The sequence below is a fragment of the Gobius niger genome (assembly GCF_951799975.1).
Source record: "Gobius niger genome assembly, chromosome: 10".
Classification (NCBI taxonomy): domain Eukaryota; kingdom Metazoa; phylum Chordata; class Actinopteri; order Gobiiformes; family Gobiidae; genus Gobius; species Gobius niger.
In genome coordinates, this window is record NC_136861.1 from 29,623,480 (window position 1) to 29,647,225 (window position 23,746).

At 41.0% G+C, this 23,746-nt stretch overlaps 1 protein-coding gene across 1 annotated transcript; it reads right to left on the reverse strand.

Annotated features, from left to right (window-relative positions):
- Positions 1-1,135: 1,135 nt before the first annotated feature.
- Positions 1,136-23,298, reverse strand: fbf1 (Fas binding factor 1). The gene is made up of 31 exons (XM_079565272.1): positions 22,880-23,298; positions 22,771-22,798; positions 22,466-22,486; positions 22,323-22,368; positions 22,174-22,243; positions 22,039-22,089; positions 20,949-21,093; positions 20,754-20,831; positions 18,816-18,914; positions 18,594-18,732; positions 18,212-18,345; positions 18,029-18,119; positions 16,746-16,912; positions 16,150-16,420; positions 15,067-15,132; positions 14,910-14,980; positions 14,626-14,678; positions 14,510-14,554; positions 13,579-13,686; positions 13,404-13,504; positions 11,477-11,683; positions 10,550-10,657; positions 10,305-10,444; positions 8,700-8,818; positions 8,438-8,560; positions 4,573-4,749; positions 2,703-2,879; positions 2,475-2,612; positions 1,647-1,731; positions 1,440-1,567; positions 1,136-1,253 (listed from the first exon to the last, which is right to left on the reverse strand). Exons 1-31 carry the CDS (start codon positions 22,880-22,882, stop codon positions 1,173-1,175), a joined length of 3,270 nt encoding a protein of 1,089 aa, XP_079421398.1. The 5' UTR covers positions 22,883-23,298; the 3' UTR covers positions 1,136-1,172.
- Positions 23,299-23,746: the final 448 nt, after the last annotated feature.

A 23,746-nucleotide genomic window follows, 5' to 3' on the forward strand; every position in this document is an offset into this window, starting at 1 on the left:
GGTCACGTGTCATGTGACGTCACAGCCCACTGTATAAAGTCCTCGCGCCACACTTTTCTGTCCCTCACTCTCCTCTTCTTAGCTTTAGCGTGAGACATGGGCTGGCGCAACTCCCGGTCGTTTTGTACTTGCTTTCCCAAACATATTGGTCTCATCATGGACCTGTTTAGACCACCGTGACCCGTTAATATGGGGGGTCATGAGACGTGATAGATGTTAGCTTACTCCATGGATTTTGCCTGAAAAGAGTGTTTTAGCTCGGTGTTAGCATAGCCGCCTGCTAAAGGTAACACGTGCTGCTGTGTAACCGACTGCAATGCTGCCCTCAAAACGGTTTTTAACACCTTTCTTTTCCATTTGCAGATACTTGGTGCTTGGAGATGCACCCAAACAGACATGTCCGACTTAAAAGCATCAGGTACATTCTTATTTTAAGCTTGGGAGCACTTCTCTATCTTTGCTAGCATGATGAGTTTTGTTATCCCTGTCTGAAACCCACAGTGTTGACATTTGTGACTACTGATTTGCTAAACAATAGTTAATAGATCTGTAGGCTTTGTGAATACATTTTAACCAACATATCCTTGTTTTTTAGCTCTAGAGATGGTTGATGATGCCACACTTTCACACCGGCATTGACCCAGATCATGGAAAAGGTTTGTATTTTGTAGAAAACACTTTGAAAATGACTAGAAACAGTGATGAAAACAGCTATAGGAAGTGCCGTCTGATGCGATAACTGACGATGGGATAAAAAGCGTATCTGAGATATGAATTAAGTTATTGTGTACAGGACCAAACACTTACACAGAAGGTAGTAATCACTGCTTTTCTTCAATCCAGGTGATGGGAGAATTATGCGGAGAAACAGCCCAGCAGGTAATTTTCCCTTTGGAATGTTGATCAAGTTGGCCAGTGATGATAAAAGTTATCCCTGTCTTAACATAAATGTGTGGACATATGGTAACCTGAGGCATACGTCTTGCATGATTACAGACTCCATATTTGTGCAGTATTTTGAAGGTTACTAATGTGTTTTTGTATTTTTATTTTTAGATTTATGCTGAGACTGCGGACGGAGATGGAACCAGAACAGTGAAGACTCAATACGACTTAAAATTTGTGCTTTTATTTGTTCAAAAGTTGAAGTATGTAATAAAATAAAAAGGCTATCAGTCTATGAAGTTTGAGTTGTAAGATTTCTTCTTTAGATTCTCTAAAAATATTTTTTCATCCTCGAGGTATTCACGGTCCTGTAAATGACACAGAAATGTCGTTCATAAAATGGGTTAACGTCGCTCTTTGCCCTTGATTAAAAGTTATTGCTACAAATTTCAGGATCCACAAAAATATGCAATTTATATTCAAGGATACAATAAAGAAAGACATGCTTTCTGAACTCAATATACAGCTCGTTGGGTGAATGAGTAGCTTCATACCCTTTCAGCAGTGTACTTCCACAGAGCCAAACTTGCGTGTAAAGCCATCGACTCCGGGTTGGCACTTGGATTTGGCACAGTACTCCTCGTTGTTGCCAGCTTTGGGCTTGGCACTAGTCGTGTCAAATCTACAATTAAAATCAATGGCACAAAAACAGACATTTATAAAGCGCACTGCAGTAAAACGAAGGAATGCACAATAAGCACCTGGTGGCACTGGTGTCAAGACTTCAGGAAAGGTGAAAACGCTCCTCGGCTGCTCTCTTTGCAAATTATTGACCTGCATTCTTTCCTGTGAAAAAGTGATTAACAATCGTTCATAAGTTACTTGCATGAAGTTTTAGTACATTTTTAACGAATGATTCAGTGTCATGTATTAGTTAAATGCATTCGTTCTGCGTTCCAGTTTCATGCACTAAATCAATCATTCACTCCCCCACCGTGGCTGGTATTTTACCCATCTTTCCTCCCATATTAGAATGATCCCATAATCTGAATCTCCCGTATTATAACAGCATAACAAAAGATTCCTCTGTCTCTCCAAACTGAATTTTGCCACTCTGCTCGTGAGAAATGCCGCCTGCAGTGGCCTGGGTGGCAGTTGTCGCGAGGTTGCATAGCTGTCAAGTGTCCTGCTTTGGTGCATCGAATTTTACCCCTTGGAGCTTGGTTGTGGTGATGAAACGGCTCGCAGCGAAAATTTCCCTTGTTTTCAAATCCAAAACTTGACAGTGTGATCCCCACATGCCATGCTCCTACAGCTGTGGGGTAGATAGACTGATGAAGAAAGTGTGGCCCCTCTGACCAACACCAAACACTCACCATTTTCCCACATTGGCAAGGATCCATAGACAAATGTATCACTGAGCCACAGTCAGTTTGGGAATACTCCATTACAATTGATTATTAATAGAAGTAGGAAATGTACAAAAGACTTTGTTTTTATTATTAAATCAATGTCTTCTAACACAGATTTACAGTGATTGTATCGAAGAGTAATTAAAGACATTTAATTCTACAGCGGCCGGCACACACCTGGAGGATTCGCTGTTCCTGTTGTCTCAGTTTCTCCGTCTGAGAGTGGATCTGTCGGAGTCTCGCCTCGTGCTCGGCCTCCACCAGTTTGGCCTGGTGTATTGTCCGCTCCCCTTCTTCTAGTTTGTCAGCAGCAAGCTTCACAGAAACCCAACCAGATACTTTCATTATTATTATAGCCTTCAATTAAAATGTACGCAACATTACACGGTTAATAAACGTCTGTACCTTACTAAACGCTTCCACCTCCTGAGCCCTGGTTTTCAGTCTCAAAGCTGTGGCGCTGATTCTCTCCTTTTCCCTGTCCAGTTCTTCCCGAAGTCGGTCCAGATTCTCCCTCTCTTGAGCCGTAGCGATCTCCTTTTGTTTCAGCTCTGCAGTGCGAAGTTTCAGGTCAGCCTGCTCCTACAAATGTGTGGAGAACATTTTGAGAAAAGTGTGTTACATTAGTACAGCTCTTACATCGAGTCCTGATATAGCAAGTCCATTTGTTCTGTACATCCTGCACTCATGAGTCAGTATGTAACCTTGCTGATGATGGTCTGCAGTTCATTACAGCATAGACTTGACTCTAATTACTCATTGTAAAGGAGGTCATATAAACGGAAAAAAATAAAAATATAAATGCAACCCTTGACTTGAATTGAACTCAAAGACATGAAACATTTTCTACATACACAAAAAACACATTAATATCTAAATCTCTTAGTGAGCACTTCCCACTTCACAGGTGTGGCATAATACACAGCGTGATCATAGAGCTCAACAGTCCCACCCACTTCCAGTCATCTGTCTGAGTCAGGACGTAAAAAGTCCCATTAATTTTTAGCAATGACCGAAAAATTTAAATATTACAAGTTTAAAAGCACATCGTCAGCTACCTCATGGACATAAAACACACACGGTTAAATTTAAGACTTAATATGTATATAAACTGAAAAGTGATCCAATAATTTTGCCGTATTTTCAAGTATTAAGTGTTGTCTTTCTAGTAATATATCAGTCGGTACTAGTTAGCACATAATTAGCCCGATTAGCTCCTGTTATTTGCATTTTTGGAAAAACAGGAAGTTGGTGGGACATTGCACATACCACTCGAAGTGGTAATTACAACACGGAGATGACCACAGAGCTCCGAGTTCAGATATGAGATGAAGTCAGCAATGGCGGCCCCCAGTGGAGAAGTGCAGCTAATGATAAAACTTTAACAAAACCACCGCTTCAGTCAAGTGAACGCAACTTTTGATCAAAGCCTTCAATATAACGTTATTTAGCATGTTTTGAATTATATCTAGCGTGAAGAAGTGTTCATATAACATTAGCATCTTATTAGCTAACTGTTGTAGCATTAGCTGTTTTGTTTACATACGAGTTTATTCAGCTTGAAACGCTGTGGGAAAACTACTAGTTACCAGGTGCCTGGAACGCACCATTAGCAAGGGGGGGCTCTGGATTGTTTATTTTTTTATTTCTCTCTTTCTCGCTCCTCATTTTGCAATATTACAGACTAGCACTTTAAAGCAGTACTAAGTAACTTATTTACCTTAATAAATCCTTTCCGTAGTCCCTGTGGGGGTAATACAAGTGTTTATGGGATGATTGGAGGGTCTTTCACCTCCCCCTGGTGTCTCTAGCCAGAAAACCATGTTTGCAACTTGACTGCCCCCGGTCCGGAGAAAGCAATACACACTAATGGAATCACGAAGAAGAAGCTAACAGGCTAACGGGCAAAGCTAACTGCGGGCTAACGTCACTTTAAACAGTATTTACAGCCAAGTTTGAGTGAAATAAAATATTTACATTGTATAATTGGATGTACAATATCCCTCTCTCCCTTCGCCTTTCCTGTCAGCGTCGTATTTACTCTCCAAGACAATTAATAAGTTAAAAAATCGTAACTTGCTACGACACCTGCAGTTGCGCTTATGGCCTCTAGGGGGAGGAGTTACTTAGTACTGCTTTAAATTACCAATTAAAAAAAAGAAAAAGAAAAATGTGGTGGTATTCAGAAGTCAGCTCAGCATTGTTGTTTTTTTCTTCTTTAGGTTGATCTTTGCTGTGAAAAGTTTTGCGAGCCTCATTTCCATGCGGATCCTACCTGTGCCATACTGATGATGGAGCCCTCCCTCCTCTCCAGCAGGCTGCTCACTTCTCTCTCAGCCCTGTCATGTCTCTGCCTCTCCTGCGCGTGGAAGCCGGCCCACTCCGCTGCCAGTTTCCTCCGCTCCTCGGCGCAGTGCTGCATCACCGACTTCTGCTCCTCCAGCAGCGCACTCTGAGACACAAAGGTGATGCACATCAAAGGGACGGGAGGGAGCTGGATCTCAATGTTTTTCCTGGATTCACCTTCAGGGTTGCTGGATTGCACGAGGGAAACTATAAAAAGACGCCCATAATAAGAGAAGAATTAAGCCCGTGCCAGAATTAAGTTGTGTGCCAGAATTTGTCCTTTTTTGTATGTCAACAGCTATTTCGTTTTTTAGACTTTCTCAATCATATGTTTTCATAAGTCTTTCAGTGGTCTTTTAGTGGGCAATATTAATACATTTTTAAGGCCAAAGCGTTCACTTCTTTGTGCTAAAATTAGTTCAAATTTTGGACGTGACCTTGTGTTTCAGAAAAGCCCATTAGCTCGTTTGATAATTATTCTTTTTTGAGATTAGCTCAAAACTAGATCACAATCTTTTGTTCCAACTTGGTCTGTTTGATTCTAGGAAGTGTTTTTTGACCTTAGAAAGACTATGACACGGGCATACTTTGTGCCAGGGTTATCAAATTTGGCACAAAATCTTCTCCCGAGATGAGAGGGATGACATTTAAATGGCATTATCGGGTATTTTCAAACACTATTCAATTTGTAGGCAAAAAAGTTAAAGGAACAGGCCGCCGTTTTTTCCATTCTGAGATATGGTCTTACCTGAGCTTAGACGAGTTGATGCGTAACTGTCTGGTCTTTACGGGTGCGCTCAGTCACGTAAAAAGACCAAAGATGTTGTTAGCATTTAGCCTGTCCTCCTCTCCTCTATGGCAGTGTTTCCCAACCAGGGGTACGGGGACCCCTGGGGGTACTCGAGGACCTAGCAGGGGGTACTTGAAACTATTTCCGATTGAAAAAAGGGGGAAATTGAACATCATTTTTGATAGGAAAAGCTATATTTTTCAGTAAAATGTGTTGCCTTGGGAGAATTTTAGGTTTATTCTGAATGCAACATTGTCCTTTTTCTTACAAATACCATTTTTAAGTTTCTAAATAAACTGCAACACCCCTGAGGTAGGGGGTACACGGACGACCATTGAAAGGCCCAAGGGGTACACAAGGCAATAAAAGTTGGGAACCACTGCTCTATGGGGCCAAACAGGGGGTGAAGTTAGAAGCGACCAAGCTCTTGCACACGATCCAAGTATAGCAACACAACATTAAACATGTCAATTTTCTAAGCAGATAAACGGGGGACAATATTGTAAGGCGCAATAACACCTTCGAGCAGTAATATCTTCACTCCTATAGAATTCTCTGCTCCTTGTGTTATTACGCCTCACAATATAGTTCCCCTTTTTATCCACTTAGAAAATCGACACGTTTAATTTTGTGTAACTAGACTTGGATTGTGGAAGCTACTGACGTAACCGTATTTAAATAGGGAAAACGTGGAAGAGTTTGGTGGAGGAGAGGCTAAATGCTAACGTCTAAGCTCAGGTAAGAACATATCTCACCATGGGAAAACGGTGGCCTATTCCTTTAAGACAAAAGGACAATCGAATGGTCTTTTTTCTTTTTTTGGCGACCAACAGGCTTTTCTCAAAGAACAGAACACAGAGAGCCTTCCAGCCACACGTGTGCAAAGTGAACACATCTTTTACTTAATCGTTTCCACTGTTTCCACTGCAGTGCATGGTAAAATCTGATGTGAGTCTGCTCTACCGCCTCAGCATCCTTCCCTTAACCGCCAAAACTATGGAGACAGAATATTTATTTGCGATTGCAGAACATTGTGTGCTTCCGCTGGTTGAGAGGTTACTGGAAGCCAGATAAATTACAATGAGGTCAAAAGCACGATGGCTGCAACTATTTAGGTCTCATAAAATGTTACGGTAGGTTTACACATAACCACGACAAGTCACGAATGCCATGAATCCACATTCAACGGAGGATCATGAATGAGTCAGTGCAGAAGCTTCATGCGCCATCTCAAACTGTTACTGCCTCGAACTGTTACCACATGTTACGATTAATGCCATGAATTAGCAAACATGGCCACGAATATTGTCCCGCACTGCTGCACACCATTGGGAATAGTCGCGACTATTCTTGTTTTGCAGTATGTTGTCGAAGTTCATACAAATTAGCCATGTGCAGTTTTGTTTATAAGCAAAAAGCTGCTTTCATTTAGGCCATAATGTTACTATAATATGTAAACATTGAGAAACTCTGCTCTTACATGCCTCTGCTTCTGATTTGTCCTGTTTAACCTGTGTCTCTGTTACACGCTGTGCCCCGTATCAGTTTTGAGTGCAAACGTGATAGAAAACTGTGATTTCTATACGAATGCTGTAACAATGGTAACACGCCAAATTACGAATTACCACTAATTATCACATAACGACACACTTTGTTGCGACCTCCACGAATTGAGGTTGAATAGTCACATTCGTGGAAGAAGGAAACGGTTCCGGTGATGGGCTTTAATAATGCTTCAGCAGCAGAAGAAAAAACTGCTAGTGAATAAAACTACACAAATGAAGAAAATATGTCATTGCAGGAAAGGAACAACTTAGTAGCATGGTTAAAAGCTCAAGAAAGTCGATTTTGCAGGATATGTCTCCTTTAAAGTGCATGTGACAGGATTTAATACTTTTGTTTAGATGGATGACATCTTTTGTATTTAATCATTATTATTTTATTTCAGTGAGGCAGCAATGTTAATGAAGAAATGTTGGGCAGAAAAGTTATTTTTATTTCAATTTAGAACATAGAGAGAGGTAAAGTTCCATAACAGTTTGACTCACTCCCAGTGAAAGATACAGACGGCATCGCGACATAGAAGGGGGCGTGGCCTCGCCAAGGGGGAAAACAGAATCTTTTAGGAAACACAATATTTCACTCTTTTTAGCCATTTTATGGTGAAATATAAACTTATTTATCACATACAAATAAAGAGAAATCTAAATCAGGTCCATATGGATGTTCAGCAGATTGTTCAGTAGAAGCGCAAACACGCCCAGCTAGCGTTAGCATTTGCGCGATGCTAACATGAAGCATCAAGTTGAAGCAGTTGAGGGTGAAAACAAAGAAGAGAAAAATCTAAACCTTCTCTAAATACTCCAAAACTACTTTAACAATGTTGAATTATGATTATAATTTTCTACACAATAAAGATACAAAGACATGGATAGTTTAACAGCCCATAAATACATAATTAACGGAGAATGCAAACATGATGCATTATGTTAGCATCATGCTACATGCTAACGCTAGCTATTACTGCCGTTTTTTCGCTTCTACTGAAAAATCTGCTGTGAAAAAACATTCATATGGACCTGATTTAGACTTGACTTTATTTGTATGTTATATTACGCAAGAAAAGGACTAAAAACAGTGAAAATATATTTCCTTCCCCCCTTTGAATGACATAACATTGTTATGCAACAGTTTAAAATTGTTTGCCTATCTTGTCTATCTATGTCACTTCCTGTCAGTGTTCAACAAGGAGCTGAAACTATCAAAATCACAACAATGGTCAAACTAAAGAAAGTATTTTTTTTCTTTTTTTTTTAGAAAAAATCTTAAATACAAATTGTGTTAACTATGTTTTAGCAAAACCTGTGTCTGATGTGTCATACGCACTTTAAGACTTGTATTGAAGTCTCCTCCCTCTAAACAAAACGCAACCGACAGCTTCCAACCAACTTTTCACATCCAGAACAACTTTCCACAAAAAGACTTGGGACCTACGTATGCTCACCTTTGCTCTTTCAAGCTCCTCTCGCTCCATATTCATCTGCATGCTCAGGGAACGCCGCTCTTCTTCAAGGGTTCTTTGTGTTGACTCGGCTTTTGCCTGCTCTGATGTCGTTTTCCAGCGCTCCTGACAAGTGAAGCGGGGAGAAAAAAAGGCGTTACACGAGGATCCTGTTATAGCTATGCAGGGTGTTATTCCGGTGCAGAAGAGCGGCTTCTGAAAATGAGTTTTTCTTGAGTTTATATATTTTTTTCAAACCACTGACCTTTTCAAGCGCTCTCTGCTGTTCACCGATCTGCGTGTCCATCCTGGAAATGATTTCTTTGAGGTAAGCCTTCTCCTCAGCCATGGCTTTCTGCTGCTGCGCCAGGCGGTCCTGCATAACTGGAGGTAAAGCCGGGTTTGAAACATGATTATAATGCGCTTGCTTTCTATTGCCGGGTTTCTATATATGGGCCCGAGATGATGGGGAAGAAAAAATGTAATTACGGCGAGACACTGCAGGTGAACAGGGAAAATAAACAAATTCAGAGACATCAATTTGAAACCTTTGCAAAAGTGTATTTTCGGGGAAGGTTTAAATGTATGGGTTTGTTTTGGTGACATAATTAAACTTTTACAGAATGGATTTTGGATATTATTTCTTAGTTATTGTGGACCAAAAAAAGCCCTCAATTTCTTGGCATTCCTGACCTCATATTCATTTTTTAGCTTTTTAAATGAAGGTTTTAAAGCAAATCATTTTCGTAGTCCCTGCGGGGGTAATACAAGTGTTAATGGGATGATAAATAATAATAATAATGCATTGGTTTTATATAGCGCTTTTCTGGTCACTCAAAGACGCTTTACATTGCACTATTCGTTCACTCCATACTCGGTGGTGGTAAGCTACTGTTGTAGCCACAGCTGCCCTGGGGTAGACTGACGGAAGCGAGGCAACCAGTTTGCGCCATCGGCCCCTCCGACCACCACCATTCATTCACTCACTCGCGCACTACATTTGCCAGGCTTCCTGGTGCTCTCAAACCAGGCCCTTCCCTGCTTAGCTTCCAAGGTCTGACGGGATTGGGCATAGCGAAGGCGATATGGCCCACTGAGGGTCTTTCATCTCCCCCTGGTGTCTCTGGCCAGAAAACCACAATTGGAACTTTCCCTGCTCCGACCCGGAGGCCCCAATACAAACTAATTGAATCATGAAGACAAAAAAGGCTAACTAATCCATTGTGTCATTGGATGTACAATATCCCTCTCTCCCTTTCTCTTTTCTGTCAGCGTAACCGTAACATGCTACGACACCTGCAGTGGCGCTTATGGCCTCCAGGGGCATCAGTAAGTACTGCTTTAAGTTCAGAGGTAAAGAAGTTAATGAGAAAACGCTTCTCAAATGGGCTGGACTTGTGACTTGGACTCTTTTTTTTAAGTGACAGTGACTCGACTTGGACTCAGACTTTACTTTAATGATTCTAACTTGTCTTTCACATTCACAATTCAGACTTCACTTATCTTTTTTCTTCAATTAAGTGCAGATCTCTAGTGGCAGCTTTACTTATTTCAACAAGATTTTACTGATCTCTAGATTTCTTTTTTTGGCAGTGTATGCACTTTAGAACATGGAGAGGCTTTATGGATGACACAGTTCTGACGCGTACATGAGTGTGGGCATGCGTTTTGAGAGTGGAAGAGGGCGAAGGACTCTCAAACGCGCAAATGAGCACTTGAGCAATGTCGGAGGTGAAGCATCTTGCCCAGCGACAACAACTGCAGCTAGAGAGGAGCCAACTGGCAACCTTTCGCTTTAGTAGGTGATTGTTGACCTATTTAAAGCCCCGTCGCACCAGTATGATAATGTGTGTGTGGTGAAGAGCCATACTCCGGAGCTGCTCGTCCCTGTGCCGTGCCCCCTGCTCCAGGCCGTGGGCTGCGCTCTCGTGTGTGCTCTCCACTCGGGATGAAAGCTCCCCCAGACGAGAGGAGAACTGCTCCATCTGCTCGATCACCCCGCTCAGAGACCTGGCCGCACCGCGCAAAAAAGGCCGATTACTTCAATGAGCGTGGACAGGGTTAGAACGGAGCATTATTGTGCTCATGTCGCAACGTTTTCCCATCCTTTCCCACCTGGTCTGGGACGTGGCACTCGTCACCGCATCGATCTCTTCCTCCTTTAACTGTTTCAGTCGGCGAGTCTGTTCCTCGTGATCCTTTTTCATTTCCGAGATCGATTTCCTTGGAGCAAAATTATGAACGCTGTTAGACGCTTTTATTCCCCAAGTCTCTGTACGCAACTTCTATCCAATATCTATCTCTGTAATTAACCCCTTAACTCCCACCTGAACACACATTTTCTCCAGTTTGGCTTTACCCCAATCCAAAAGCTTCTGTAAAAAAGGTGTGAAAATAGCGACAGAACTGAGATGAAAACAATGATGAAGATATGACAAAAAAGTGAGAAAACTTTGACAAAACAGAGGCGAAAAAAACGACAAAAATGTGACAATAAAATGACAAAAAATGTGACAAAAAATGGATTTAAAAAAAAGACAAAAAATGTGACAAAAAATGATTAAAAAATGGCAAAAAATTTGACAAAAAAAGACAAAAAAATGATTAAAAAAAGACAAAAAATTTGACAAAAATGTGACAAAAAATGACCAAAAAATGACAAAAAATGTGACTAAAATGTGACAAAAAATGATTAAAAAATGGCAAAAAAAATGTGACAAAAAATGACAAAAAATCGATTAAAAAAAAGACCAAAAAAATGACAAAAAAATGACAAAAGAAATGACAAAAAATTTGACCAAAAAATGACAAAAAATCGATTAAAAAAAATGACAAAAAAGTTGTCAATGAGTTGAATACCCCCCCAAAAAATGAGGTGTTACACTGGCCTACAGGATTTGGGTAAAGCTAAACTGGAGAAAATGCTCTCGGTTCAGGCGGGAGTTAAGAGGTTAATAATACTCTCCGCATAAAGAAAATGGCTCAATGTCTTCTGTCAGTTGAAAGGATGTTATATTAAGTCACAAGATTATTCGAACCGACCTCTGGAGATCGCGGAGCCTCTCCACCTCGCGGTCCCGCTCTTGCTGGGCCTGAGCCAGTTTGCGCTGGTACTGCGCCTGCAGCTCGGAGCGCTCTTGCTGCGTGGAGCGTGTGAGCGCGTCCAGCCTCTCCATCAAGTCCTCACACTCCTGTCGAAGCCGAGTCTCCCTCTGGGCTGCGGATTCCTCCAGCAGCTTCACGCGGGCCCTGCACAGGCAACGGAGCAGACGTGAGAGGCATATGGTGCGGGCTGGATTTTAAAGGAAGTCGTTTGGAAGTTTTGATTGTGAAAACGTGCATAGAAATAGGAATAACTCAGCAAATCTTTTCTTCACTTTCATTAAGATCGGCAGTGGGTCTCAAATAGTTAAATTATTAGAGCACATGTTCACAACAAATTTGATTTATTTTTTTTAATTAAATACTTGGCATTATTTTCATGTTTTGCATTTGGGAAGCTGCAATTTTGGACCTGGGGGGGCCCAGCCTGACTCAAGCACGAGCAGGTTGGGCTTCTGGGGGAAAAATGTTGGAAACCACTGTCCTACAGGATGCGGCCAGCTTTATTACATTTTGAAAAACTTTCAAATTAATTGACTATTTTTTGGGATTGGCCTAAAAAGTCCTGGCACATCCAAATTGGGAAGAGCTGGATGAGGTGAGAATAGGGTGGATAGGGAAGTCTGGCTATCTGTCCTCAGATTGCTGCGTCCACAACCTCTGGGACACTCCAGGACCATTTTTGTTTCAGGTTGTGAGCCCCGAAAAAAAACGATTGGTCCCTAGAGAGAACCGGGATGGAAAGTAAAGGCGCCACGTTGACCACCCACACAGTGACCACACACTAAGTCACTGAAAGGTCAAACAAAAACTTTTTTTTCCCAAGAAAAGTTGCATAATGCACCTTTAAAAATGGACATGAAAATAACCCTTATGTTTCCACAGCACACAATTATTTTATTTATTTTTTTGCAATAAGGGTAAGTTAACTAAACAAAACAAAACATGTCAAACCGGGGGAAAACTAGGTAAAAGCTTGAGAACAATCTTAAGTCATAGGGCCAGATCTTGTGGCGGCGCACGGGGCGGCGCAGGCTCTTGGCGAATTATTTTCCGAGTGGCGGCGCTATATGTGCCATTCGCCTCCGCCACCTGTGAGGGGGCGTCACAAGAGGAGGTGACTGCACTGATGGAAACACGGCTGACATTCACTTCCTCGTTTACATGGCGCTGTCTTGCGTTCTTTTTTAATCCTTAGGCTCTCACCGGTCAAACTAAAAACTTTATTTACCCCATCGTGAGCTAAACGATGTTCACGTCTCGAGAGAAACAGAGCTACAGCGTCCGCTGTGGCGCGGATCGGCCGCGCTCGGCGTGAACGCGAAGCAAAACAAAAGCACATGTTCACTCCCCACACAACCACTCTCCTGGACGGGGAGTCGATCTGGTTGGAGGAAAATGTGTGCGTCTCCACCCACGTAAATGCACTAAGTCCGGAGTGGCAAGATCACAAAGTGCTCCTACAGAGCGCAAAATGTCACGCTATCGTCTCCGTTTTGATGCACAAGATCGGGCCCTAAATGTGTTAACTATGTTCAGGTGAAATGGACAGTATCTGTCAATTAATTACAGATAATGTTTTAAAACAAAGCTTAAAGTGACAGTCTTAAGCTTAAATGTTTTACAAATTTAAAGGTGCATTACGCAACTTTTTATGTAAAAAAAAAAGTTCTCTCTCTCGCTCCTCACTCAAATACTTAATGTTCGTAGTGTCGAGGAAATGATTATAATCATGATCTAATAATGTAGCTCTGAGCCTTTTTACAATGCGACACAATAATTCAGTTTATGCATATTTTTGATGCTGTGTAAAGCCCACAGTCATGTGACACTTCTGATATTGGACATAATGTTTTGCACGCCTTACTTGTGCGCGTTTTCCATTAGATCCACATCCTGTTTATGTCTCAGCTGAATATTCTCCAGGAGCAGCTGGCTCTGGTCTCGCTCCAGCTGTAGAGTCTTCATCTGTGCAGAAAAGCAATAAGTGCATCAAACTGTGAGCAATAGCGTGCACCTCGGAGGAGGGGGCCTGACCTTACCTGTCCCTCCAGTTGAACGATGCGGGCCTGCAAAGACTGATGATCCACAAGTTGCTGTGGTCCTGCGGGCACATGTCCACTCAGGCCCAGCAATGGAGGCTGTGTCACCTGCACAAAGGAAGAAGACACAAACAAGCATGAGCATCAAGATGTAATTCCAATCATTGTCAAGACAATATTCATGTGAAGTCAAGGTCAGCGTCGTCTTTACAGCACATTTCAACAACCATTATTTTCTGCTTTAAATTACAAAAGTTTGTCAGGTTGGAGAAGGATGCTTTGGTAAAGTAGGAGTCTACTGCCTGGAAGAAGCGGGGGTATTATGCAAAATCACCATGTGGTTCTCTCATCAAAAACATACCTGGAGTTCTGTTTCAACCCACTCGCGCATCTTTGAGTAATCTTTGAATCTTCCCTTGCAGCTATTCTTAGCGCTTCCAAAACGCTCATCCTGAGGTCCTACGTTTCCAAGAAATGCTTTCCTCACCTCTCGTTCCTTTGCAAAGCTTAATCCTTTCATCGCAGAGTAAAAAACACTTGCCATAGCATCACTACACCACTTCTTTTCCTCTCTCTCTTCATTGGAACAGCTGCACAGCGAAGGGGAGCAAAAGGGGCAGGGGGGAGGAGCTTATAGGGAGATCCCTTAAAAATCAGCATGTGAAACCACTGGATATTTGCTTTGGCTGTTTTAGGTCAATATTGCATTTTCAAACTAACAAAGTGTAAGATAGAGATAACGGTGAGTTTGAGATTGTTACAAAATACCTGCAAAAAGCATGATACCCCTTCTTTAAAATGGTAAAAGTAACAAACATAAAATTGTTGGTAGACCAAAATAGGCCTGTTAATTGTTAAATACCTACTCCTGTGGCGTTCCTTCTGACATTTGCTTTGTGTTTGTGAGAGACTTCATGAAAAGGATTCTAACCTGTTGTTGCAGTAACATCTGCAGACTGTCGGCCAAGAGTGTGATCTGTGACAAAACACACAACATGTTAAAATCCAAATGTAAATGAATCACTGACAAGTCATGAGTATAAATACCTGAGGTTGCTGAAGAGGCTTTGGTGTGCTTTGTAAATCTGTCGTCGTTTTGTCTTGACGTCAAAAAAGAAGGTCATGTTACAATCTCTGAACAGGTTTGTCCAGGTCTAAACTACTGCTTTTTTTGTTGTTGTATTTTTTTAAACATATTAAGTCCCATGGAGGCTCGATTTTTCATTGTTTGTAAAAGGCACCGTACAGTGTTGCAAAAAATGGATGAGACTTAATACGAATAAAGAGAGATGTAACCAGATCTTGTAATAACACAGGCTTTCCAGACGTACCGCGTTTCATTGTCGGTTCTCTAATTGGCGTGGAGTGAGCTGCCGGGCCTGACTCGCTTCGAGAAGTTCCACTGGATGACATGAAAGGATACGGAAATAATAGGGCCAACATCAAACCAGCATTTTGTCGCTTTCAGTTTTCTAATTGCTACGTCACCTTATTTGCCTGACAGCTGGAACAGCGTCTTCTCTGATCCCCGGAGCTTGAGACGAAACTGGCTTACTGCGAAACGAAACAAAGCCATTAACATTAACATTAGTATCACTAGTAGGATTTTTAGTCGTATTAGCAGTAGTAGTAGTAAGGTGAACATTTGGACTGGCTCAGGGAACCCATCTCCAGACCTTAAGCTAGCCTTGGTTAGCCTAACATGAAGCTTTAGCTTTTGTCCATGTTTTGGGCTGATAGTGGTAGTATAAGTAATATCAGCTGTAGCATAACTAGTACTCAAAGTAGTAGTTATAAGTTGTACCGGTAGTACTGTAGTAGGAGTTTCAGTATCATAGGCTCTGTGCACAAATGTTTTTGGCTAACTTCCTGTTGGCCAGTTTAAAGACATTTTAACATAAATGAAAAATAACATAACATTTCAAAAGCAGAAATAAACTTGAATAAACGTCAAACCGAAGTTAGTTCAGATGGTGATGCTATTTTGACTTGTGTGAGCGTTAAATTAATGTTAGCCTTTAGCTTCAATGCTAAAAAAGCTACAGTTGTAAACACATAAAACTCCTCCAATTAAGTATTTACGTCCTGTGTTAAGTTTTAAATTTGTTGTGATTGTCCAACAGTAGCATGTTTTCTGCCACTAACTGTTTAAATGTTTATTTGTTTTAACTGTAACTAGGAACAGGAATAAAACTGATAGAGAAAAAAAAAAGCTGTTACCCTAGAAGTTAGCATGATGTTGCTAATGCTACATTACATGCGTAATATCAGTCGTAGCAAAACTAGTACTAGTGGTTATTTGTAGGATCAGTAAAAATATTATCAGTATTATAAGCAGTAGTAGTTCCAGAAGTAGAACATTATTATATTACTATTATTAGTACAATTGTTGAGATTATGTCATGGATAGTAACAGCGTGGTAACAGAAGCCAAATGAGTGTCAACGATGATGAAAGTTGTTATTACACGTTGTGGAGGCTTCTGTCTAGAATGAATGTGGTGGAAGTGCAAACCCTCCACTAGTAGTAACACGAGTGTATTTTATCAGCAGGTGCTTGTGGTTACATTACTTTATGTTTAGGTCCAGATCCGCCCTCTCCGTTGGTCCTAAGGTCTCCTCCCGCGTTGACATTTGTGTTGCTGCCTCTGGCCTGGATGCGGACAGCGCTCTCTTCCTGCTCAGTGCCCCAGATAGCCAGTCATCCTCTTCATTCTGCTTCTGGCTCACGGACACTTCTGCGGCGGCCGCTTTGACAAGGTCATTATCAGCTGGTGATGGAGGATCCGCAGCAGGAGCTGAAGTGTGGACGCTAACCGATGCTCTTCTTTCCAAAGGAGGGGCTGCAGGACAGTCGAATTTGACAACATATTTTTATTTTGTTTTTCAAAGTGTTTGTATGTTATTTGATTTAGGAGAGTTTGACTGTTTTATTTGTCTCATTGTGTTCCCCCGTTTGTTCGTTGTGAAGCCCCATGAAGCAGCTGCTGGTGTAAAATTGGGCTCTACAAAAATATCTTAACATTTTAAAAGACCAAAATATGTTCCTAGATTGAAGAATTTGTAAAGTTTGACTTTGATTGAAAAGGAAAACAAAATCTTTTGTTCTTTGTTTGTTTCAATATTCCGTTGACAAAAACTAAACCACGTGATGAAGCTGACACTAGCCTTCTGGTGGATTTGAAGACTCCATCTCTGTCTTGCTCTCTGCGGCATCATGTAACAGCTCGTCGTCATTTGTTTTAAGGCCCAGCCAGTCTGCGGAGCCTCGCTGGCGGGTCGGGGTGCTGGGCTTTGCCTTCTTCTCCAACGCACTCACGTCCTCAGTGGAAAACCTGTTCAAAAACAGCATGAAATCTGGTTATATCAAAACTGCTGTGTTTAAAATGGGGGATGTTTCACGGAATCAGCCAAGCGTGCGGTAGCCCTAACCACTAGACCATCTGCTTGAAAACAGAGGTTTGTTTTGATGGGGAGCGAGGGGCGGGGCTTAGGGACAGAACCAGGAAGATGTTGAACCAGGAAGATGGGCCGAGGGAAACTTTGAATGTTCGATCAATATAGTATTTTCTAATAATGCATTGGTTTTATATAGCGCTTTTCTGGACACTCAAAGACGCTTTACATTGCACTATTCATTCACTCCATACCCGGTGGTGGTAAGCTACTATTGTAGCCACAGCTGCCCTGGGGTAGACTGACGGAAGCGAGGCAACCAGTCTGCGCCATCGGCCCCTCCGACCACCACCACTCACTCACTCACGCATTACATTCACTAGGCATCCTGGTGTTACCAAAGGGTCTCCCATCCAAGTACCGACCAGGCCCTTCCCTGCTTAGCTTCCAAGGTCTGACGGGATTGGGCATAGCATAGGCGGTATGGCCACAATCTATCTCACAAACTGTGAGTGATCAAGACATGCTTTAACCTCTTAACCCTCACCTGAACCGAGCACATTATCTCCAGTTTGGCTTTACCCAAATCTATCTATCTATCAAAATAGCGATGAAAACAAGAAAAAAAAAAAAATGAAAACACAACAAATAAGTATCAAAAAGTGACCCAAAAATGTGACAAAAACTATGTGATAAAAATGTGATTAAAAAAAAACAACAAAAATTACATCGAGAAGAAAGTGGAATATGGTGACAACACGGCAACAATGCAAGGAAAAAGATCCATTTAGATCCGTTTTGTAGGTCTTAGCTTTCAAATGAGGCGTTGCACTGGCCTATAGTAAGCTCCAGTCCAGAAGGTTTTAGATTTGGGTAAAATTGGACCGGAGAAAATACGCTCGGTTAAGGCGGGTGGCATCGCTGGCTTGTTTGTTTACATTTTGACATTTAGGACGGTGTAGTTGCTCTTGTGACATTGCAACATCGGATCTGGAATGTTCCTCAGTGTGGCTTTAAAAATAAACATGAGTCAAGAAAGGGAAAATGGGACGCACCGCACAGACTGTCGGCGGGATTGGCGGCCCTCAGGCATGGACACAACAGAGGGTTGATACGATCCAAATGTCAGGTCATCATCTTGTTTGTCTAGAACATTATAAATACACATTATAGCCTTACACACAACACGCAAACTGTCTTAGTTATAATCTGATGTGCCTCTTTCCCCCCAGGATTACCTTTAAGGACAGCGTTTCTCTCTTGTGGCTGTTCCTTCTTTTCACCAGTAGGGGGACGATCGAGAAGATGAGGCGACGTCAAACTCTCCACAATCTCATCTACTTTAGTCCGAGTTCTTTGAGGCGGGTCCGACCTACAGGAGCAAGTTTGGAAATACCTCGGATTTATAATGACTTTCTTTTCCAAAATGTAGCATTCTGACACAAGAATTATATATATATGGTAAAGAAATGACACACAAAAATACATTTCTCATACACATTGGGTTGAGTCTATTCATCTTCCGTGGAGTGTAAATAATACCACCGCTTACTATATTTGTTATTTGTGAACTCTACACACAAGAAGCCGGAACAAGAGAGAAAACAAAGTGGGAGTTACCTTTGTTTGGACCATAGCTGCGCATTTTTTTTCTTTGTACTATTTTGATCACTGTCAAATCCCAGAGCATCTATTACATCATCCTTGTTGTCGTCAAAAGTGAGGTCGAGCAGTTTCTTTGTTGTAGCTTGAGCCTTATCTGAAACAGAACATACAAGGCTACAACAAAGCTCTCACATTTTCAGAACTAGTGAGGATAAAAAAATATATGTTTTCTTTCACTTTTGAGGACTGGCGAGGCAGGAGAAGATGGCACAGATTTGTCCTTGGCGTTCTGCCTGGTTTCTTCAGGAAGGAGGTCATCCAGTTGGTCATCTAGGTCTGGAAAGATGGTTTCACTGTTACTTAATGTGATACAATCCACACTTTATCCTTGTCAGATGATTACTGAGCAATTTATTCACTCACAACACTTTATCTTCCTTATCTTTCACATTTTCAGTGTCAAGCTCATTCCTAACTTCCCGAGCACATTTCTAACATCCTTTCGTTCAGCAATGAGTTTCTCCAGTTCGACATTTTCTCCAAATCTGGAGTTTACAGCCTATAGGCCAAGGTCGCACCTCATTAGAAAGCTAAGACCGACAAAACTCACCTAAGCTTCTTCCTTGTTTTGTTTGAATCAATTTTGTTGTGTTTTCGTTACTTTGTGTAGGGTGTTTGCCGCATTTTTGTCACGTTTTTGTTGCTTTGTTGTGTTTTGTTGCATTTTTGTCATGTTCTCCTTGCATTTTTTGTAGCGTTTTGGCGGGAAAAACAACATGACGAAAAAATTGACAAAAATACAATGAAAACATAATGAAAACCTGATGAAAACGTGACAAAAATGTGACGAAAACGTAACGAAAACGTGACAAAAAACGTGACGAAAACGTGACGAAAACGTGACGAAAACGTGACAAAAACGTGACGAAAACGTGACGAAAACGTGACAAAAACGTGACAAAAAACATGACGAAAAACTTGACAAAAATACAATGAAAACATAATGAAAACCCGACAAAAACATGACAAAAACGTGACAAAAAACATGACAAGACGAAAACGCAATGAAAATGTGACAAAAACGTGACAAAAAGTTGACAACATAAACGAGGAAAGAGATTAGGCCTTAGCTTTCAAATGAGGTGTTGCACTTGGTCTACAGGCTGTAAACTCTCAGGTCAAGAAGCTTTATAAATTGGGTAAAGCCGAACGAGAGAAAATGCATTCGGTTGCGTTTTGTCACATTTTTGTTGCATTATTGTCATGTTTTTGTTGCATTTTGGCAGGATTTAGTTCTTTCACATTTTCAGTGTCAAGCTCATTCCTAACTTCCCGAGCACATTTCTAACATCCTTTCGTTCAGCAATGAGTTTCTTCAGTTCGACATTTTCTACAAATCTGGTGTTAACAGCGTATAGGCCAAGGTAACGCCTCATTAGAAAACTAAGACCGACAAAACTCACCTAAGCTTCTACCTTGTTTTGTCTAAATCAATTTTGTTGTGTTTTTGTTACTTTGTGTAGGGTGTCTGCCACATTTTTGTCGCGTTTGTGTTGCATTTTTGTCATATTCTCCTTGCATTTTTTTGTAGCGTTTTGGCGGGGGAAAAAACATGACGAAAAACTTGACAAAAATACAATGAAAACATAATGAAAACAAAGAAAAACGAGACGAAAATGTGACGAAAACGTGACAAAAACGTGACGAAAAATGTGACAAAAAATGTGACAAGACAAAAACGCAATGAAAATGTGACAAAAACGTGACAAAAAGTTGACAACATAAACGAGGAAAGAGATTAGGCCTTAGCTTTCAAATGAGGTGTTGCACTTGGTCTACAGGCTGTAAACTCTCAGGTCAAGAAGCTTTAAGATTTGGGTAAAGCCAAAAATGGAATGAAAAACGTGACGTAAAAAGGGGGGAAAGACGTGACGAAAATGTGCCGAAAACAAAACAAGGAAAGAGCTTACCCTTAGCTTTCAAATGAGGCGTTGCACTGGCCTACAGGCTGTGAAGTCGCTTTTAGATTTGGGTAAAGCCAAACTGGAGAAAATGCTCTCGGTTAAAGACATAGCCACAGTATTGGGCCTTACACAAAGCAGCCGTTAGAGAAGAAAACTGTAAAACATAAGTGGACAGAAATACGTTTTCCACAACTTACATGTGGGTTCTTACCAGAAAAGTTGAACGTTTTGTAATTTCGTCCCAAAGATGGCGCCGAGTTTGGCTTTTTCTGATTGCCGGAAGGTTTAACTACATGTAGAGAAACATCTGCTGTATATCAATGCATTCTTTGTTTAAAAGAAAACCTCAATGACTAAGGTACTAATGAAAAGTTAATATATGCAGGAACACTGTGTACTCAATTACCTCCTCCTCCCACCGCTTTCTCATTATTTTCTAATATAGCGGCGCTCTTCGTCGGCCCGCCTTTACCAGATGACTTTGTCTGTGCAGGGGCTGAACTTGGCTTTTTCTTTGGAGCGAACAGATCAGCATCCATATCGTCCATGTCCTATGAAAAGACAATGCAAGGAATAATTAACCTCTTCACCCCCACCCGAACAGAGCACATTCCCTACTGTTTGGCTTCATCCAGATATAAAATCTTGAAAAAAAAAAGGATCATAATAGCAAACAAAAGGAAAACGTGACGAAAAAGCGATGAAAAAATGGCAAAAATGTGTGACGAGAACGCAACAGAAGAGCAACAAAAATGTGATGAAAGGGTAACAAAAATGCGTGTCAAAAACGCAACAAAAGAGCAAGAAAAAAGTGACAAAAAAGTGTGACAAAAACGCAGGAAAACAGTCAAAAAAGAGCAACAAAAATGCGATGTGAGCGACAAAAATGTGTGATGAAAACGCAACAAAAATGCGACAAGAATGTGACGAAAAAGTGGTAAAAATGTGTGACGATAATGCAACAAAAGAGCGACAAAAACGTGACCAAAAGCAACAAAAAAGTGACAAAAATGTGACAAAAAGCAATGAAATGTGCCAAAAATGTGTGACGAAAACGCAGCAAAATGGTCAAAAAAGAGCAACAAAAATGTGTGACAAAAACGCAACAAAAGAGCAACAAAAATGTGATAAAAAGCAGAAAAAGTGGTAAAAATGTGTGACAAAAAAAGCAACAAAAGAGCAACAAAAGCGTGACAAAAAGCAATGAAAAAGTCACAAAAATGTGTGACAAAAACACAGCCAAACGGTCAATAAAGAGCAACAAAAATGCGATGAGAGAGTGACAAAAATGCGTGATGAAATCGCAACAAAAGAGCGACGAAAAAGTGACGAAAAGTGGCAAAAAAGTGACGACAATGCAAGGAAAAAGATCCATTTATAGATGAGTTTTGTAGGTCTTAGTTTTCAAATGAGACGTTAGAAAATGCACTCGGTTAATGCGGGGGGTCAAGAGGTTAATTGGATGGGATAATTTTTTGCCCGCCCTGCACGTTTACCTTCATGTTCTTCAAGATATCAGTTGGATCTGCTTCTGAAACATCCGGACTCTGTGATCAACAAAGCATAAAGGTTTTTAAAAGTTGATGTTAAATAGTTAATGTACCTTCACACTCGTCTGCCCACATACATACCTCGCTGTCCGCGCCATCCTGCTTTACCTCCTCTGCGAGCATACTAAATATGTTATCAGCAGCAGATGAGCTGGTTATAAAACAAATGGTGGAGTTAGCATTCGTGAGGAAGTGCAGTAAAACTTTGAGTACTTTCAGTTACCACATACCGAGTTACAGGTGAACTGCGGTTTGGACCATTTCTGGCTGGATGTTCTTGGGTGTTTATGGGAAGAAGAAAAAGTTACTAACCTTTACCAGAAGCTGAAATAACAGTTGCGGAAAAAAAAAAAGAAAAAAAAAAAGCACTTACTTTTATCATCTCCCAATAAACCTAACGAGAGTAACAACAAGTAAACAACTCGTCAAATAAAATAATGGAAAAAGCAGAAAATGTAGAACGACAAACATTTAAAGCCATACTGCGTAACATGCAAGGACCCTTTTCTTAAAGTTTGCCCTCTTCCATATAAGCATTGTCAGGATTTTCACCGGCATTTTTGTTTCTGCTTCGAGTTCCGTGGCTGAAGAGAAGTAGCCACACATAATGTTATAACCTGATAAATGTTCCGCAGTGTGGCTTTAAGTGTTTTCCACATAAGAAAAGGCTTCACATACTTGGTGACTTTCTCGTGCCTTTTGTTGCCTACGAAAGAAATAATTACACATTCGAGTTAATTATTTCAGTATTATTGAACAAAAAAGAAATATTTGAAATGTATCCTACCATTATCAATACAATCTCCAAACGCAGCGCAGGATTTATGAGATGCTAACAAAGTGCTAACGCTAGCTAAATCTGATTAAGCGTCTCCGGTTTCCAGGGGTAACCACACAGCTCCACCGCAGACCGTTCATGGCACACAGCGAATGGCAAAAGCAAACGCGATTATTGCGATTTTAGCGTCCTTTTCGCTATCATGTGCAGTCCATCTGTTCAGCGTTCATTCACGAGCTGCGTAACTTTAAGAACTATCAATCTATGGCAACAAAACACAGAACATTGACCTAGCAGCTGATGTCGACTGCGAAAGTGAACCTTTTACAAACCATTTGTATTTTATATGAAAAGACAAATTCATTCTGAGAATGAATTCATCTTAGAGTGCCAGGCTTTTCTCTCTAATCTCTGCCCTGTGCATCTCTAGCGTGCACAAAGTAGCAAAAATTCCTGACTGCGGAACCGGGCAAGACATTTCCTGTTTACCAACAGCATTGAATTATGGGTAGCGTAGTTTTTGTTAGGATGTTCAATGGATCGATGAAGGTAAAGCATTTTTGCGCCAATCAATTTTACACCATAACTTTGCTTCTGTTTTTAAAAGGCATATTGAATTACATAATCTTACCAGCAGATGGCGTTCTGACATTTGATTCCTGACAGCACATGTGTATGCATTATTTACAATTCCTTTGTAGAATATGTTTAATTCATTGTTGGTTGACGCTATTGTACCAGTAGAAACATGGCTGGGGAAAACTGGGGTACAGTGAGCCCTAAAGTAAAGTAGACCACCCACTGATTGGAAATTGACAGATACAAGCATTGCATAATTACTATGACTGTTTGGGGTTTTTAAGGGGACATATTAAA

Excerpts from the sequence above, each read along its gene's own strand:
- fbf1 (XM_079565272.1), bottom strand. Across the intron at positions 22,090-22,173 it reads AGGATGGCGCGGACAGCGAG|AGTCCGGATGTTTCAGAAGC; the intron begins GTATGTATGTGG and ends TGTTGATCACAG. Across the intron at positions 18,733-18,815 it reads TGCCTCGCCAGTCCTCAAAA|ATAAGGCTCAAGCTACAACA; the intron begins GTGAAAGAAAAC and ends GTTCTGTTTCAG.